At 36.9% G+C, this 16,832-nt stretch overlaps 1 protein-coding gene across 2 annotated transcripts in view; it reads left to right on the plus strand.

Moving 5' to 3' along the window:
• Positions 1,121-16,832, plus strand: part of LOC109827737 (chromatin modification-related protein EAF1 B-like) — a 28,565-nt gene continuing 12,853 nt past the window's right edge. The window contains exons 1-16 of one of the 2 annotated variants that reach the window (XM_020394754.1): positions 1,121-1,342; positions 1,429-1,483; positions 1,576-1,673; positions 1,808-3,218; positions 3,304-3,423; positions 3,600-3,851; positions 6,417-6,599; positions 6,817-6,897; positions 10,609-10,669; positions 10,741-11,315; positions 11,382-11,435; positions 15,129-15,186; positions 15,276-15,472; positions 15,925-15,978; positions 16,064-16,144; positions 16,520-16,657. In XM_020394754.1, the coding sequence (XP_020250343.1) occupies positions 1,254-1,342; positions 1,429-1,483; positions 1,576-1,673; positions 1,808-3,218; positions 3,304-3,423; positions 3,600-3,851; positions 6,417-6,599; positions 6,817-6,897; positions 10,609-10,669; positions 10,741-11,315; positions 11,382-11,435; positions 15,129-15,186; positions 15,276-15,472; positions 15,925-15,978; positions 16,064-16,144; positions 16,520-16,657 (3,507 nt within the window). In that variant the 5' untranslated portion in view covers positions 1,121-1,253. The remainder of the gene's footprint in view (positions 1,343-1,428; positions 1,484-1,575; positions 1,674-1,807; positions 3,219-3,303; positions 3,424-3,599; positions 3,852-6,416; positions 6,600-6,816; positions 6,898-10,608; positions 10,670-10,740; positions 11,316-11,381; positions 11,436-15,128; positions 15,187-15,275; positions 15,473-15,924; positions 15,979-16,063; positions 16,145-16,519; positions 16,658-16,832) is intronic. The other variant, XM_020394764.1, reaches the window with a different exon arrangement.

Here is a 16,832-nt window from a genome sequence, read left to right on the forward strand (position 1 = left end):
GGGGGGTTGGGGGGGGGGGGGAGGCGGAGGAGGGAAGGAGAGGGGAATGAGAGAGGAGGAGGAGGACGTCGACAATGAGGAGGAGGGGGAGAGGGACGGGATGGATTTTTTTTGATAATTTTGGGCATATATTTAATAATTTTGTGAGGTATGGGGTTAAAATAAATTTTCTTGTCGGAATTTTGAAAAAATGATCTTATTGACAAAAAAGGACGAGCTTTAATGCACTGTTATCGCCGGAGTTTTTCAAACTGGCAAACACGTTCATATAAATATACCAATTTGGTATTTTCGCCCATAGAAAACACCATGTTGCCACACAATTCCTAAGTACCAAAAAAAACAAATTAGTATGTTTTTGCCGTTTTCTTTTTTCTTTTTCCCAAAAAATAAACACCACAGACTTGATAACCGAGGTCGTCCTCTTTGTTTTTCTTGGGCTGGCGGAACGAAGAAAGCCCACAACCTAAACGGTTTTCTCTTAACACCTAAAGGGCCGAGTATCCTCAGACCCCCGTTACCAGACTCTCGTCGTGCGTTCAACTCCGCCGATAGTTCTCCTCCTCCTCCGCTCTCTCTCTCTCTCTCCCCCGACTGACGACCGCCTCCCAAACGCGCTGCCATCGCCACTGCGACCATCTCCATCTCGGCGAAAGTCGTCGTTGTTCAACTCCGTTCAGATCTCCGACCGAAGGCATTCACCTCTCTCTCTCTCTCTCTCTTCAGCTCTCAAATCTCCCCGCCTCTTCTCATCTTTTCTTATTCCTCTCACTCTCTCCTCCAATTCCAACGGATTTATTGCGAAATTTCCCCAAATTTATGTCTTTTTTTGCCCTAATCTTTCCCAATTTCATTTTTGCCCTAGGTTTTCTCAATTTCATTTTTGCCCTAGCTTTTCTCCTCCTCTCACATCTTGCCCCGTTGTGCACGATTTTTTTAATGTATTTTTTTCTATAATTTTATCCTAAATGTCAGAACTTACATGTGAACTCTAGCTTGATTGTTTTTTTAATCTTTATGCATTTCGATGTGCTCGTGCAGCTTTCCTTTCTTACATATCAATGCCTTTATTTATTTATTTATTTAAATTCTGAATACCTTCCTTTTTGTGTCTGTAGGATTCTGCGGTAACTTCTAATTTCGTATTACGGGATGTTGTTGTAAAGAGTATGGTAAAGAGCAGGCATACGTGAATTTTCTCGTCATGCCCCGAGGTTTGTTCTCTTAGGAAATGCAGAGGTCAATTCCATTCCATGGGTGGTGTTGTTGATTATGGAGTTGGCTTGGACATCAAGACCTCCCCGCGTGGCGCTGCAATTGAGAAGGCGCAGGCAGAGCTGCGGTCTGTTGTCATATTTGTAATTATTATTAGCGGTTTTTTTTTTTTTTGGTCATCGCTTCTGAACTTCACTTTCTAAATTTATACAGGCAGGAATATGATGTAAGAGAGGAACGGAAAAGAGAACTAGAATTCCTTGAAAAGGTGTTCCTAGATAACTAATTCTATCTGGTATATAAATATGTTTATGTTATTTGTACTTCTTTATATTTTTCAGTTCATGTGAACTATTGCAGGGAGGCAATCCCTTGGATTTTAAATTTGGCCATGCAGCATCCACCAGTCTACAATCTACGTCTTTGGTAGATCAGCGGGCTGAGCAATATGCGATAAGGTTGATATCTGGTTGACTTACCATAATAAGAATTGTTCTGATAGAAAAACTTTGATTGCTCAACGGTTCTTTCATCGATATAGGCAATATTGATCCGTTGTTTTTTAAATTATTCTTTTGGGTTTTCACAACAGCGAAGCAAAGGGTAGTTTTGCCTTGGCTGCCTCACCGCACGGAGATTCTATTGAAAGCAGTGGCAGGCCTGCAGAGTCCGTGGGTAAAGAAACAAATACTGCTGACAACCTCTTGCTATTTGATGGAGAAAACAGTAATCCCGCTGGAGAGAAAAATGTGAAACGTATAGGAAAAAGAGGAAATGTTTCCCTGCTCGAACAGTCTTCAGAAGGTGGTGGAAGCAGTCATGCGAAGGAGACGGAGGACTCTCTTATTTTCCACCTCGGGGTTAAAAATCAGGCATATGCTCGAAGGAACCGATCAAGGACAAGTCGTGATAGTCACAGTAATAAATCTACTGCACCTTCTTCCCTCCCCGATCATCAGGATGGAAACAGGTCAATACGGGAACCACACACAGGAAAGCATGGGGTATCTCATGTTTCTAACTCAAAACCTGCAAGTTCAAAGGGTGATGTCTTACCAAAAGCATCCACCATTGATAGTAAGTCGGATATGGAGCTTGATGGAGTACAAACTGATCATGCAAGTGTGGACAAGATGAAAGATGGGTTACGAGATGGAGAAACAGAAGTTAATCTTTCTGAAACTGTGCAGAACAAAAACCTGTCTAGTCAGCACACTAATTCACCTGGAGAGAAAGTTGCTAAAGATGAAGCTACTTCAGTTGTTCTCCCTTCGGTTGCCCTTGAATCCACTGGAAGTGGAAAAGATAACTGTAGTCTTGATAGAGTGAATGGATCCAATGCTGAAGATAAAGCTGCCACTGGTGTACTTGACAGTGATATCAGTAAAAATAATTGTGATATTGATAGCACGACAGATGTTCAGAGGCTGAGCAATGTTGAAACAGAAACTCATGCTGAGAATGGAAATATAGCTGCTGGAAATGCTATCGGTGAAAATTGTGTCATGGTAAGGAGCGAGGAAGTTAAATCAATTAGAGAGTGCAAAGAAAGTTCATTATATGAAAAAACTTTAGATAATAAAGGGGTGAGAGAAAATGGCCTGTTGGTTGGTGTTGGTGGTCCGAGCAGTACTACTGATGGACCAAAATCTGTTAACCCAAATCTAAACAATCCAACAGCTCGCATTAAAGATGAAGTTGAGTCATATGATAATAGAGTGGACACTATTTCGAAACCTGAGAGCTTGAAGACAAATGGTGAAACTGTCTCAAAGCCTGAGAAAAAGTTGGACAACTCTCTAGCTGACAGTTCCCATTCCATTAACAAGGCAGGTGTCATAACAAGCAGTTTAGTTGTTTCCACCTGTGAGCCTTCACCTGCAGCTCTTTCTAAAAAAGGTAACTCAACTCCCTCTGCAGTTCACATTAATGCAGCTAACCAACTAAAATTGGCAAAGAAGGCACGTGAAGATGCAATTTTGAAAGAGGCTCGGGTTATTGAGGTTTGTTCAACTGTTTCCACAGATTAACTTCTGCATTTGAGATGTTTGTTTAGTTAGATTGTTTTTAGCAGCTTTTGTTGATCAGGCAAACCTTAAGATGACTGCTCAACTATCTTCATCTTATAAATCTTCTGAGAAGAGGAGGAAGTGTCATTGGGATTTCGTCCTCGAGGAAATGGCATGGCTGGCAAATGATTTCATGCAGGTCTGATTTTCTGAAAGGTCTTCTGCCACTCGTACTTCATTTAATTTGATAAGATATGCATGCCAATCTACTTGTTTTGCCCATCATTTCAAATTAAAAATATTATAATCTTCATGCATCAGACAAAGATTTGTTTTCAAGTTGAACCATTGTTTTTATATGCAACTTATGGACAGGAGCGCCTCTGGAAGACAGCAGCTGCAGCACATATCTGTCATTGTATTGCATCAAACGGTCGTTCAGAGTTTGAGCAGAATATTATTCGCCGGAACCAGAAAAATATAGCTGGAACTCTGGCGAAAGCTGTAATGCATTTTTGGCATTCTTCTGACGCCTTTCAAACAACTGAAAAGGTGCCCAATAACACAAATGGAGAGTGCAATACATTTGAATCATGTGAAGTTAATGGAGAAGCTGAAAAGGATCAGGTCAGAGAATTTCATTATAGCTGGTTCAGTATTTATTCACTATTTCCTTGAGTTATCGGTTATTATCCCTGGTAGGCTGCCTGTATTAATAGTTTTAATGAGATCGTGAGATATACTGTGCAATTCCTTTTCACATTTATATAGCAGTGCAGTTCTTGAAATGTATGATCAATAATATGTGTAGTTTTGATGGTGGTAATACTGAACATATTAAAATCTGACCCAAAGTTAGTTGGGGTAGAGTCAAGGCTAAATGGGTATGAGCATAATGGTCTGTGTAATTCGTTTTAGACAGGCCAGTTATGGACATGACCCTCTACCCATCTGCGACCTGAAATGACCCGACTGTTATGTTCATATATTGTTCGAATAGTGTGTGTAACATAGCTGGCGACTTTAAGTTTGTTTCCTTTTGTATACAGAGTGGTCAGCAGAAGTTTGATTCCAAACTACCATGGATTTTTTTCCCCCAGAAGCGAAAACACTTATATATAATAATAAGTAGGAACTTAGAGCAGAAAAAAGTAGAACTGAAATAGTTCATTTGCTTAGTTAGAACTCAGTCCAGTTTTAAATTCTCTAAAACTTTTCTTAAAACAAACCTGACTTAATGGTCGGGTTACATTGGTTAGAAACGTACAGATGCAGTTTTTCATTATTCTAATGGTGGCCCACTATATTGTTTGGTAGATAAAACAAACTTCTAGTTGTCCTCAAGAAGCTAATGGTTACCCATAAACACACATTATGTAGACATACATGGATATGAATGCATGCATGCATGTGTGTATTTGAGATAGAGTTGACCATTTCAGAAGGATTCAGTGCGAACCCTTCTCTTTGAGATCTTTGATGATGGAGCTTCCCTGTATCTCTATTTGTTAAAGCTGATCTGCTCTGTATAAAGTATTTAGAAAAGAAAAATTGCCATGTTCAAGTTTTTTGTCGAATCATAAACTATGTTCAAAATGAATGATAAGAAGTAGACAATTGTTTAGATTTCGAGCTTGGAGTATACAAATTTAGAGTCCAGACATTGGCCCATGATGTAATAGATCAAAATCTTTGTATGCAATATTGATGGGGTTGAAACATTTTCGATCTTAAACTACGCAACTCGTTATTTAAGCCCTTCATTTTTGTGGCCACTTGATCCATGAGAAAGAAAGCTTAAAATTTCAAAAGTTTGGTTTTAGGTTTTTAGCCACGCTAATAATGTAGGTTTCACCATGTTCGGTCTTTAATTTGATGCTCTATCATTGATTTTCAGCAGAAAGGTTTTGGCTCTTAATCAAAGTCTATCTATATATTGTTCTTCTTGTCGTTTTTAATATTCTTATAATCTTATTATAGATATATCCTACTTAGATGATGACAATGATTTTCCCACAAAGACAAGATTTCAGAATCTGTCATCACATGATATGTAAAGTTCAAAAAGACAAGAAACTTTGATCAAGGAAATTTTAGATCTGCTAAAACTTCAGTTATAGTCAATTTGGCGAAAAAAGCCTCTTGAATGAGCTGGTTGAACTCCAGATCAAAGAGAATGGAGAAAATATTCAATCTGCCTGACTTAATTCATTTGTGCGTAAGTAAAATGCTAATCTAAACTGAAGAATTATGTACTATTTTTGTCTAACATATTGTTGCTATAATGGCAGAGCCAGGGGCATTTCATGTTTGGCGTGCGGACACATGTGCCTTGAAGTTTTTAAAACCTTTGGGTGCTTCCTTTTAGCCTATAAGTCCACATGGCATTTTGATATTATCTAAAGGAAACAAAATTGTAAACTACTTGAACTTAATAAAAACTATTACACACATTGAGCAAAAGTGTAAGACTAGAAGCAAATTTGTTCTTGACATAGAAGATTATTAAATATATTATACTATGATCTTAACTTTACCAACCAATACTTAAATTTTCCTTTTATATTGGAAAGTAAAGATTTAAAAATTTTAATTTTTTCCAAACAATTAAAGAATTTAAAATTTTTTCTGGCTTCTCAGTGAGCCACTAGCCTGGAAATTTATTTACACAGTGAGCCACCAGCGTAAAATTTTCGTTGTCTTCTCAGCAATCCCTGGTGGTTATGTATATTTTGAGAACATTCACTTGTATAGCCTAGTTGACATCTGGTCCTTGACATGATAATGGAACTTATTGTGGGAATGCTACATTTTAACTGCATGTTGAAGTATATACTCATCTTTGATCTTTCTCCTTTTTTGTTCATTGAATGATGTGGATATGAATATTGATTGTTCCCAATATTGTTTACTCTGTTTGTTGAGGATATTTAGCAGAAACTGTTAGAGTAAAAGGAAAAGAGCTATTCCCTTGGTTGTATTTTTTACCACAAGTTCTGATCCATTTTTATCTCCCAATGTGTTCCTTCTAAACTATAGTTCAGTGCTGAAAGTGGAACTGGGAATCAAGTTTTTATTAGTTATATATATGTGTTTATATTGTCCTATTTTGAATGCAATTGCTTCCTGACTTATTTTCTTAACATGAACAGAAATGACACAAATATCCTTACTGATTTGGGCCTTTTTCAGGACAACAAAAAAATGGAAGCAGGGAACATTAGTCTTCATCCTTCTATTCAAAGTTATGCAGTTAGGTTCTTGAAATATGATCGTAGCACATCCACTTCCGTCTTGGCTGAAGCACCACCAACTCCTGACAGAGTGAATGATGCAGGCATACTAGAAAAAACCTGGGACAGTGAAGTTTCAGAAGTATGGGCTATATCCTTTCCTGAAAAAGACCATTGTTCGTCATGTTTTTTTGCTGGACTTTATACTACTATTTGGCACAATTCTTCTGTATGCATAAATTTGAAAACATTTTTAGTTGTCATGACAGTTTTTTTTCCGTGTTCATGTTTCTTTCTTGTGGGGGAGAGATCCATCGCTTGAGTTTGCCAACTCTAACAGTGTTTTCCATTTTCTTCAGGGAAGTCTCTTTTATACAGTAAGGCCTGGTGCAATGCAGGCCTACAGAGAAGCTGTGGAGTCCCAATGGCTGAATTATAAGGTTCTTTTTAATATATTTTTTCTTTGCTACCCATGGATCTATTTTAGTGCAATATAAAATATTCCGGAGAATCCTCAATTTAGGACATCCATATTTGAACGAATATCAGACTCTTCAAGTATTTCCACAACTTCTTCCATATTAATCAGGCTCTTCAAGTATTTCCACAATTTCTTCCATATTAATCAGGCTAATCTTATTGATTTTATACTTGCTAGTGTGTTTCACTGCATTTGAACTAGGGAGTGATTGTTGCCACTCAGGCATTGATAAATTATAGACTAGTTCTAACTACCTAGCTAGGTAGATAAGTTTGCTCAGATCTAAGATGCAAGCCTAGAGGGGGTGAATAGGATTGCCTATTAATTTTTGATAAACATAGAATATGCAGTGGAAATAAAAGAAATATATTTAAAAGTAAGCAAATAACAACCAATTAGAACAAGCAATAACTTTACAGTGGTTCGAATAAAACAATCATACATCCACTCTTCCTTATTGTAGAGGGCTTTCTCACTATGATGAAAGTTCTCCTGATTCACAAACCCGATTCAGTAGGCTTACAAGATCAAAATCCTAGTTTACCCAAGACTAGTCGTCTAACCCAACTCTCAAAAGTGAGCAACCCTAGCCCTAGCTAGTAACCAAAACCTCAATTAGCCCCGGTTTGAGTACGCCATCACAAACCAGTGACAAGATTGTAACAAAAGAGTTTAGAACAAAAACAAATATCGTGAGTCCCAATAAAAACAATCTTACAGCCTTTTCAATTTTGCAAACTGTTCTCTTGGATAATATAAAGCTTTGGAACAACGAAGGTTGATGATGAGGTGATGAAGAACAACGTCAAAGATGCAAATTGAGAAGCCTAATCAAGAAATTTTTACCAAAGATAAAACACTAGCTCTCTCTACCTTCCTCTCTCTTTTTCTTTATGAATTAGGTCGGGAATCTCATAAAATCACGAGAAAAGAGCCCTTAAATCGCGTCAGCAACAATGATTCAGGTTGAGTCCAAGTCCAAATCAAATTAGATCAAGATTTTGAAATCAACCTGCCACTCATCGATGAGCTCAGCTCTAGATTCATTAATGAGCCAAGTCCTCATCGTTGAGTGGACCCTATATTCGATTTTTGCTTTCTGTCGGCGTCATTCTCATCGATGAGTTCGACCGCTGGGTGATGTCCTGTTTTTCTGATTTTGACTTGTTTCTTGCTTTTTTCTCATCCAAATTTGATTCTAACTTCCTATAACTTGTATGCAACATCTGAAACACATATTAGACAAACAGGAAGATTTTTTATTCATCAAATTAAGTCAATTGTACGGACACGTACGAGCATGGTCCTAACAAAGTTGATAGACAAGTTTATATCCACATGTGGTTTCTCTCATGTTTGTCCCTTGTCATGTGGCTGCTCTCTCCCTCATACTTGTGCCTTGCATTGTCTCTTATGTTCGCACCTTGCACTGTCTCTTATGTTCGCACCTTGCACTGTCTATCATGCTTGCTCCATTGTAGCCATGATGTTATGTGCGCTAATATGCATACCTCTCTCTCAGAGGCTTGTGGGTGATTGTGTTTTTAAGGACGAATGGAGAGATTCGCCTTCTCTTCCCCCTCTTTCTCTCTCATGCACAAATGTTTTGAGCACACACTTGTGTGTGGTAGAACATTACTCACACATTATTAATATTATAACACATATATATCCATGTGACATGTACATACACACACTTAGCTTGAGCACAGGTGTGTGCATTTATCTGTATCTAGGGAAATATATGGACTTACTGTCTACAAGACACGTATAGGAAAACAAATAGTACACATGGGGGGTTGGGGGGATTAGAGAGAGAGTATCTGTGCCCTCTCTCCCCCTCATGCTTGCACCTTGCACTATCTCTCATGCTCGCACCTTGCACTCTCTCTCATGCTCCATGGTAGCGGTGATGTTATATGTGCAAATATGCATAGCTCTCCCTCAGATTCTTGTGGGTGATTGTGTCTCAGGACGTGTGGAGAGATCTGCATCCTCTTTCCCCTTTCTCTCTCATGCACAAATGTTTTTATTACGCACACTTGTGTGGTAGAACATCATTCACATTATTTATATTGTAACACGTACATATCCATGTGCTATATGTGCATACACACCCTTAGCATGAATACCTGTGTGTGCATTTATCTATGTCTATCGAAATATATTGTTTCTACAAGGCACATGTTGAAAACATATAGTACACATACATGCGTAGCCATGTGATTTATGTACATACAAATACATGCATATAGTACATATATGGATACAAATCCCTGTCAAATATGTACATGCAAACACTTAGCTTGGGTGCGTGCATGCATTTATCTATGTTTTTGTAAATATATACCGACTTATTATTTCTACAAGACATGTTGAGAAGTACATACAGAAATACTAGCTATAAAATATACATACATGTCGCACACACACACACAACATTTGCATGATTCTTCCAAACACGTGCAAGCACATTCTTATAGATCCAAGCACTATATATGTTTGCCTTTATGCGAAGGTGGTTCATGGATCCCATTAATGTTTGTAATAGGCTGTTCTTTGGAAGTAGTATGCAAAACTTTTGTTACTCCTTGGAGAAAATAAAACAAACAGATTTCTCCAATTCTGAATGTGGTAAAGTATTAAATTCCATGCTTCTCTAACATTATATCATGGTCTTGTTCATGACTTATGAGAACGATTTCTGATTTTTGAAAACATGCTCTTGGATGTGCAAAAAGCATTTTCCTTTAGTGCCCTAATCTCTAGGGGATTTTTCATGTATGCGACATATTAAAGCTCCAAATATTTGGTTTCTAATATGTTAGTAATCTTTCCTGAACTTTTTTATACATTCATTATGCAATGGTCAAGTATTAATTCACTGGAGTATGCTCTTTGTAATGAGGCGAAATGAAAAAAACCTTTATCGCTGGTCATTTATTTGCAGTAGACATCAGTCACATTGTATGATCAATGCTTATAGTCTTGCTATTTCCAAATGAATAGTGTATCGATGCTAGGTTACAGCCTATGTTGCATGGGTATGGGTATGGGTGTTAATGTGGGTATGGGTACGGGACATTGCAAATTAGTAAAAGGTAGGGTGCAGGGACATGGCTATATTAATATTTCTTTATACATATATTATATATTGGAATTAATAATTTATATGAGAACATGGATGAGAATTAAAAGTTCTACAACAGTTTTATGTTTCTTTTATTTTGTGGATTGTAAATGGGAAAATCACTAGTTTTTTTTTGAAGTAGACATTCAATTGACCCTTCAAAGTTATAATTCGGAACCTGACTTATGTCCAACGAGTTTCAAGAAGTGGGTGTGAAGTGTAGGATATATGTCCAGAAAATGTATGACATATGTTATAAATCGTAACCTGTATTGTATAATAGAGTACATGCCCGAGTAAATGAATGCATTTATGCAATAAGTGTCAAGGAGTTTGGGTATGGGTATGAGTACGCGTCGGGTACGTGTACAGCTTCAATTTAGAAGTACTCAGGTAACATAGGTTATAGTGTTTCATCCCAATGGAAAGCAGCCATTTATAACTTCATACTTTAGTAAAGTGCTTGAGAATCAGTATATGTTCATTAGCAGTGCAATGCTACCTGCACATACATGATACTTATCTAAACTACTTTTTCAGAAAATGGTTAGTCCAATGAATCAAGAAGATTATGAGGCTTCTCCTAGCGATTCTCTGCCGGGTATAACCTTATGCTGTTCTCTCTTTTATTATCTAATTCTGTAAATTTTCTTATGCTATATACAAATATAGATGGATCTCGGAAAAATGAATATGAAGAGGAAGAAGGTGAAACAGGATCATACTTTCTGCCGAGAGCATTTGAAGGCAACGTGTCATCCAAGTTCACTCTCCAGAAAAAGAAAATCCTCCAGCAGAAGTATGGTCCACGAGCATACAATGTTGGAAATGATTTTTCTTATGATTCATGTCTGGAAGGCAAACTTGCAAATCGACCTTTGATGATTACTGGAAAAAGGCCTTCAAGTGTACCAAATGCTGGTCCAATTCCAACAAAGCGTGTCCGGACAGCTACTAGGCAAAGGTTGGTAAGTCCTTTTGGCGCTGGAACTACTGGAAGCCTACAAATAACTAATAAGATGGATGTTTCAAGTGGAGACAATAATTCTCTCCAAGATGATCAAAGTTCAATGCATGGTGGGTCTCAGTCAAGGAAAACTATGGAAGTTGAGTCTACTGCAGACTTTGAGAGGCAATTTCCATATGACGGCAGTGAGGCATCTACAAAATATAAAAAAAAGAAGTCTAAGCATTTCGGATACTCAATGAACCTCTCAGATCCTGGTGTTCTAGTTGTATCTGGAAAGGTAAGTAATTGCTCTTAGTTCTTGTACCTAATTTGTGTATGTCAGCTTATTCATGTGAGATTACAGGATTCCATGTTTGATCAGAGGTTACAAGCTGAGTCAACGGTCCAGCAAGAGCAGGTGATGGCTATTTTATGTTTGTCTTTTTTTTGCTTTTTTTTGTGTGCTATTCAACTCTGGTTTCCCCCGCATTTCAACTATGTTGTCTGATGTTAATGTTGATGCTATTGGATGCACTGATAATTTCTCAACGTGAATGTTTTTGGTTAGCCTTGTGGATTTCTGACTGTTGCAGATCTTAGTATTATCGCTGGGTTTCGGTCCTTCATTTTATTTTCACTTCCTACATTATCCCAAATCTCCCTCCCGCCTTTCTAGATTCTTTAATATAGGTTGTCTGCTCACCTTTGTTGGCCTCTTCTTGCTATATGTCTACACAGACCTCTCTTTTCCTTCTCCTGTTCCATTTTGGAATGTTTTTCACACTTGCTGCAATTTATATCCTCTCATGCCTTGCGTAAAATTCATATTACCATGTAATGACAGAATGGTATTCTCGGCTTAGTCTCATTTTGGTAAATATTTCTGGTTCTGCGTTTGTTTATTGCACTTTTGCAAAGCTTTAAGAGACCTTTCATTCCTTCATATTCTCTCCCTCTCTTTCATGTTATTTTGTCAATTTTATGTTCCCATATTATCCTTGTACTAGGTTAATTTTGCTAATGAATGATGCCTATGTAAGTGATCCTTATGGAAGGTTTTTCCTAAAATAATAGAAGTTGATCACGTTTATAGATGGGTGTCTCTGGATTAGCCTATTAGATGGTGGTTGCATTGTGTTTTTTTTGTTGAAATATTATACATGCTAGAAAGAGAGTCTGTTTCCTCAATGTTTGAAGTAACAATGTGGTATCATAGATGGACATTTATTATATTTGGGCTTTGTATGATGGAATTTGAACTATAATCTTTTAAGGACACTCTGATAAATGTCTACTTGAGTTATAGATGAGCTTGTTAGCTTGATTGGTGTTGTAAATTGTATTTCATTCACAGTTACTGTTCATGGCTTCTGTCTCTTTTCGATAGACACACATCCTAAGTTGTATGGAAACTGGTACGGGTACCGATGCGGGTGTGGGTATGGGTACGAGACACAACAAATTTGTGAAATGTAGGATACGGGGACACGGCTACGCATACATATCAAAATTAATAATTTACATGAGATAATTATTATTTTTCAATTCATGTGCTATTTGAAATTAATTTCCTATCATATTTTTAAGTTTCTTTTATCTTTTATCATGTTGATTATTATAAATTGGAAACTGCTTTTTTTTTTAAATTAGACACTCAAACCACCCTTTTAAATCATAGTTTTTAACTTGAATATAGTCCGAAACAACCGGACCCATGTCTAACGAGTTTTAGAAAATAATATATAGGTCCAAGAAGTGTATAACAAGTATTTTAAATTAAAACATATATCGTATAATTGAATATACGTTTGGGTAAATGTATGCATACATCCACGGAGTGTCCATGAAGTTTGGGTACGGATAAGTGTCGGGTACGCGTACGGCTTCATGATTGAAGTACCCGGGTAACATAGCACACATCTTACCATTATTCTAATAATTTGTAAAGATTTATTTATAATCATAATCTTCCAAGGATGACAGCTAACTGGGATAGAAAAGAGCAGTTTCTGAATATGCAAATGCTATATACTTCTTGTTTTACCCATTTACGAGTTTGACGATGCTAAACTACTTAATTGTTACATATGCTGCTATGCAATTAGCGCACGCCCTCTTGTATTTTAGATGATTCAACCTTAAATGGATCTGATAAACATGGGTATGGATAAAACAGGTGTATCTGCTCAAGCTGATAGCTCAAATAAGAGCATTAGATATCCATGTATGGTGGTGAAATAACTGTTTTTTTATAACTTTGGCCATGAGTTTTAACAGATGGAAGCCTATTTGTTAAATTATTCTTCAATTGCATTTACAATTGTTATCTACCCTTATTTACTTGAGAAGGTGCAAGCATACATGGAGGCAAACAATAACTTGTCATAAAATAATTGGTGTTCCTCAATCTTATGTCCTAATCCTGGAGCATTATATTTTTCTTGTATGACGGTGAATTGCCGATGGTTTACATAAAGATTTCAAAAGTTCACTCTGCCTTAAGCTTTTGATGGTTAAATGCTGTTTTTATTATCTGTGTTGTGTCTCTAGCAGGCTACTTTCAGAATCATGTGTTAACACTTCACACTTCAAACTGCATGTTTGACCATCTATAAGGTGTAAACTGCATAGAACAGAAAGTTAAGTGGTCTCAATATATTTCACAGATTTTATTAAGGGTAGACAAATTTGGATGTCTGGAAACAATATATGAAGTGCTGATTTGTGCCTATTTGGGGGTTATTTTCAATTTACATCGGCATAGATGGATTTTCAGGCATTGTTGACTACAAGTATCTGCAGCATCAATACTTCGAAAAGAATCCAGACCACTCCTTGACAATGACATAGATTGTGATAATTTTTAGGGGCTGTTTGGTTGATTGTTCTTCGCAGAGGAAAAGCAGTGAAAATTCTTCTGTAGCTATCAGGGTATAGTGACTTTCCTTTCTTTGCACCATTTGGTTGATGAACATTATGGGTGAGGTAGCACCCCCAAAAGCTTCTGTCGCTCCCTGACCATTTTGCTCTATTTTGAGCTGATTTTGATTGAAAGTACTATAGTTGTCAGTCTTAGTCACATGTACCTTTTCCAGATACAGTAACTTTCCAAGCAATTTACCCATAAACAACCAGCCAGCCTCTTAATGGAAGGAAAGTTGCCACGATAGCAATGAATATTTTCCAAAATATTGATGCCAGCGAAGGGGGGAAGTATGGCCACAAAAGATATGCTTCTATAATTTTCAGTATAAGCGCTTAATCCATTTGGATGGATGATACAAATTTGCTAAGGCAGGTTACAATCTCATAGTCATAGGAAACAATACTGGTTTCTGGAGATTATATCCGTTACAATTTGATAGTAGATTGGTAGGTCAAAGTATTACACTCTTTTAATTTGATATGCTTCTGTTGGTCTGAGTTTTGGAGAGTTAAGGTGACAACCTCTTTTCAGAAAAGAATGGAATCAATTATTGGCAGGGTTGCTTGAGCTTTCTTGGTTGGCTGAGTATGTTTTTGGATGCTTACATTTTCTGTTAGGAATCAGGTTGAATCTCTTTTGTACTGTTACTTAGGTCTTCTTTTAACATGTATATTCTTGATCTACTACCATTGTTGTCTTTGTTCTTGACATCCACCTGATAGATATGGGAGCACTAATTTGTCCAAGAACTAACTCATTATCTGTCTTTTCAGTCTAAGGGTACAGTCCTAAGGAAAATAATCTCTTAACAAGTAAAAATGTAAGCGCATGGTTGTTCTAATTGCCTTGTGAATGCTTTATTATTACTCTATACCTTATGGATGAATTGTTTTATTCATTGTTTTCATCTTGATTGACTTAAACATTCGGATTCATAAATATTTATTGTGCTGAATGTATCTTCTCTCAACCTTTTGCTGGGGTGTTTGCAAGCCAGTTACTGAACTTAATGGAAATTGCATAAGGTTGCATAATATATGCCCAACGAAAGGAAAATGGTTTGAAGTACTTATCTCTGTTTATTTTCATAGGCAATGACAGACTCTAGAAAGACCAACTAATGATTTATTATTTGTTGTCACATTATGCTTTTAATTCTAATTACTTATTAATTGTTGTATGCAGAGAGATCAGGTGAAAAGGAGATTGGAGAATCAGCACCATGAAGCCAATGGAAATATTGGTAATTTTCTCTCAACATAGTTTCTTTCTTTTTCCCTCTAAAATCATGTATATTAATTTACACGTGTCATTTCACTTGAATGGCAACAGGTATATATGGACAACATGTCTCCAAAAAGCCTAAGGTCGTAAAACAACTGACAGAGCCCGCACAAGAGCCTGTCATGCCAGCCTCTGGGTCCCTGCCTTCTCCTGTGACTTCTCAAATGAGTAACATGACGAATCAAAATAAGTTTATAAAGATAATATCTAACCGCGATCGGGGAAAAAAGAGTAAAACTATGAAGGTACACTGTCATAATGTCATTTATGCTTTGTTTCTTATGCTGAATGTTCTGTTCTGAATATTTGTTTGTTCTAGCTGTATTTTAATGTTTTGGTCCTAATACATGGTGTTCGGTTATCAGTGTTATTGCTAGTATATGATTACCCATGTAACGTATTTATTTTTTCTCATTTGATACCATCTGTTTATCACTTGGCCATTACTGTTAAGCTGTCTTCCAAAACGTCTAATTGAAAAGATTATTACGAACTGATCAATCAGTCAATCAGTCAATCAGTAATTTGTATATGGTGTCATTAAAGCCAATTTTCAAATTTATCGTAAGGGCGTGAATTCAATTAACTAGTGAATATAATGTACTGGGAAAGTTTTTCTTTGAATATTCAGTCATGTTTAAGATTATTGCCACCTACGAAGATGCTCTGTTTTACCAAAGTTTGTTCCTTTGTCCAGATAGCTGCTGCACAGTCAGGTTCTGGAATTGCATGGACAACCTTTGAAGACCAGGTTACTTTGACTTCTGATATGTAATATTTGAATCATTCCATGCATTACTATCAAAGGTTTTGTAATATAGTTTATGTTTTATCAGGCACTTGTTGTCTTTGTTCATGATATGGGTCCAAATTGGGAGCTAGTAAGTGATGCTATCAACAGCACACTGCAGTTCAAGGTGAACTACTCTTAATTCTTGCATACTTGTCTTTTTTTCCTAACACAAATGTGTAGCTTGCGCTCTGACAGTAGGTACATATCATAGTTTAATGTATTTAAATGCATACAAACTTTAGGATCACCCATGTTTAAAATTCTGCGACTCTACTTTTTTCTCTCCTTATCTGTTTTGGTATGCATCCATACATATTTGTAGACAATGGTTAGCCACCACCTTTGCGTAAGTTCTTGTATCGCTCTTATTTAAGATGTTTTCACTGATTGGTTACTTAGGTGGTAGCTTTTAGCAAGCATATGACTGTTTTATTATCATCAAAATAATACTCTAGTTCAAAGGTGATTCCGAGATGTTGATTCTACATAAATTTTGCAGTGTATCTTCCGGAAACCTAAAGAATGCAAGGAGCGCCATAAGTGTCTAATGGACAAGAGTGCTGGCGATGGGGCTGATAGTGCAGAGGATTCAGGCTCATCTCAACCTTATCCATTGACTATACCTGGGATCCCAAAGGCAAGGCATCAGAACTATGTTGAGACTTAAACTTGGGTCCTTACAGTATATCAGTCACTGTTAACACAGGAGTGTTTGAATTTTTCAGTCAGGATATATTATTTTGGACCTGAAGTCCGACCATATTCCGTCCTTTTTCCCTGAAATTTAAGCCTTTAAAAGATTTTTTAGTAAT

The sequence above is a fragment of the Asparagus officinalis genome, chromosome 1 (genome assembly GCF_001876935.1).
Source record: "Asparagus officinalis chromosome 1, Aspof.V1, whole genome shotgun sequence".
Lineage (NCBI taxonomy): Eukaryota > Viridiplantae > Streptophyta > Magnoliopsida > Asparagales > Asparagaceae > Asparagus > Asparagus officinalis.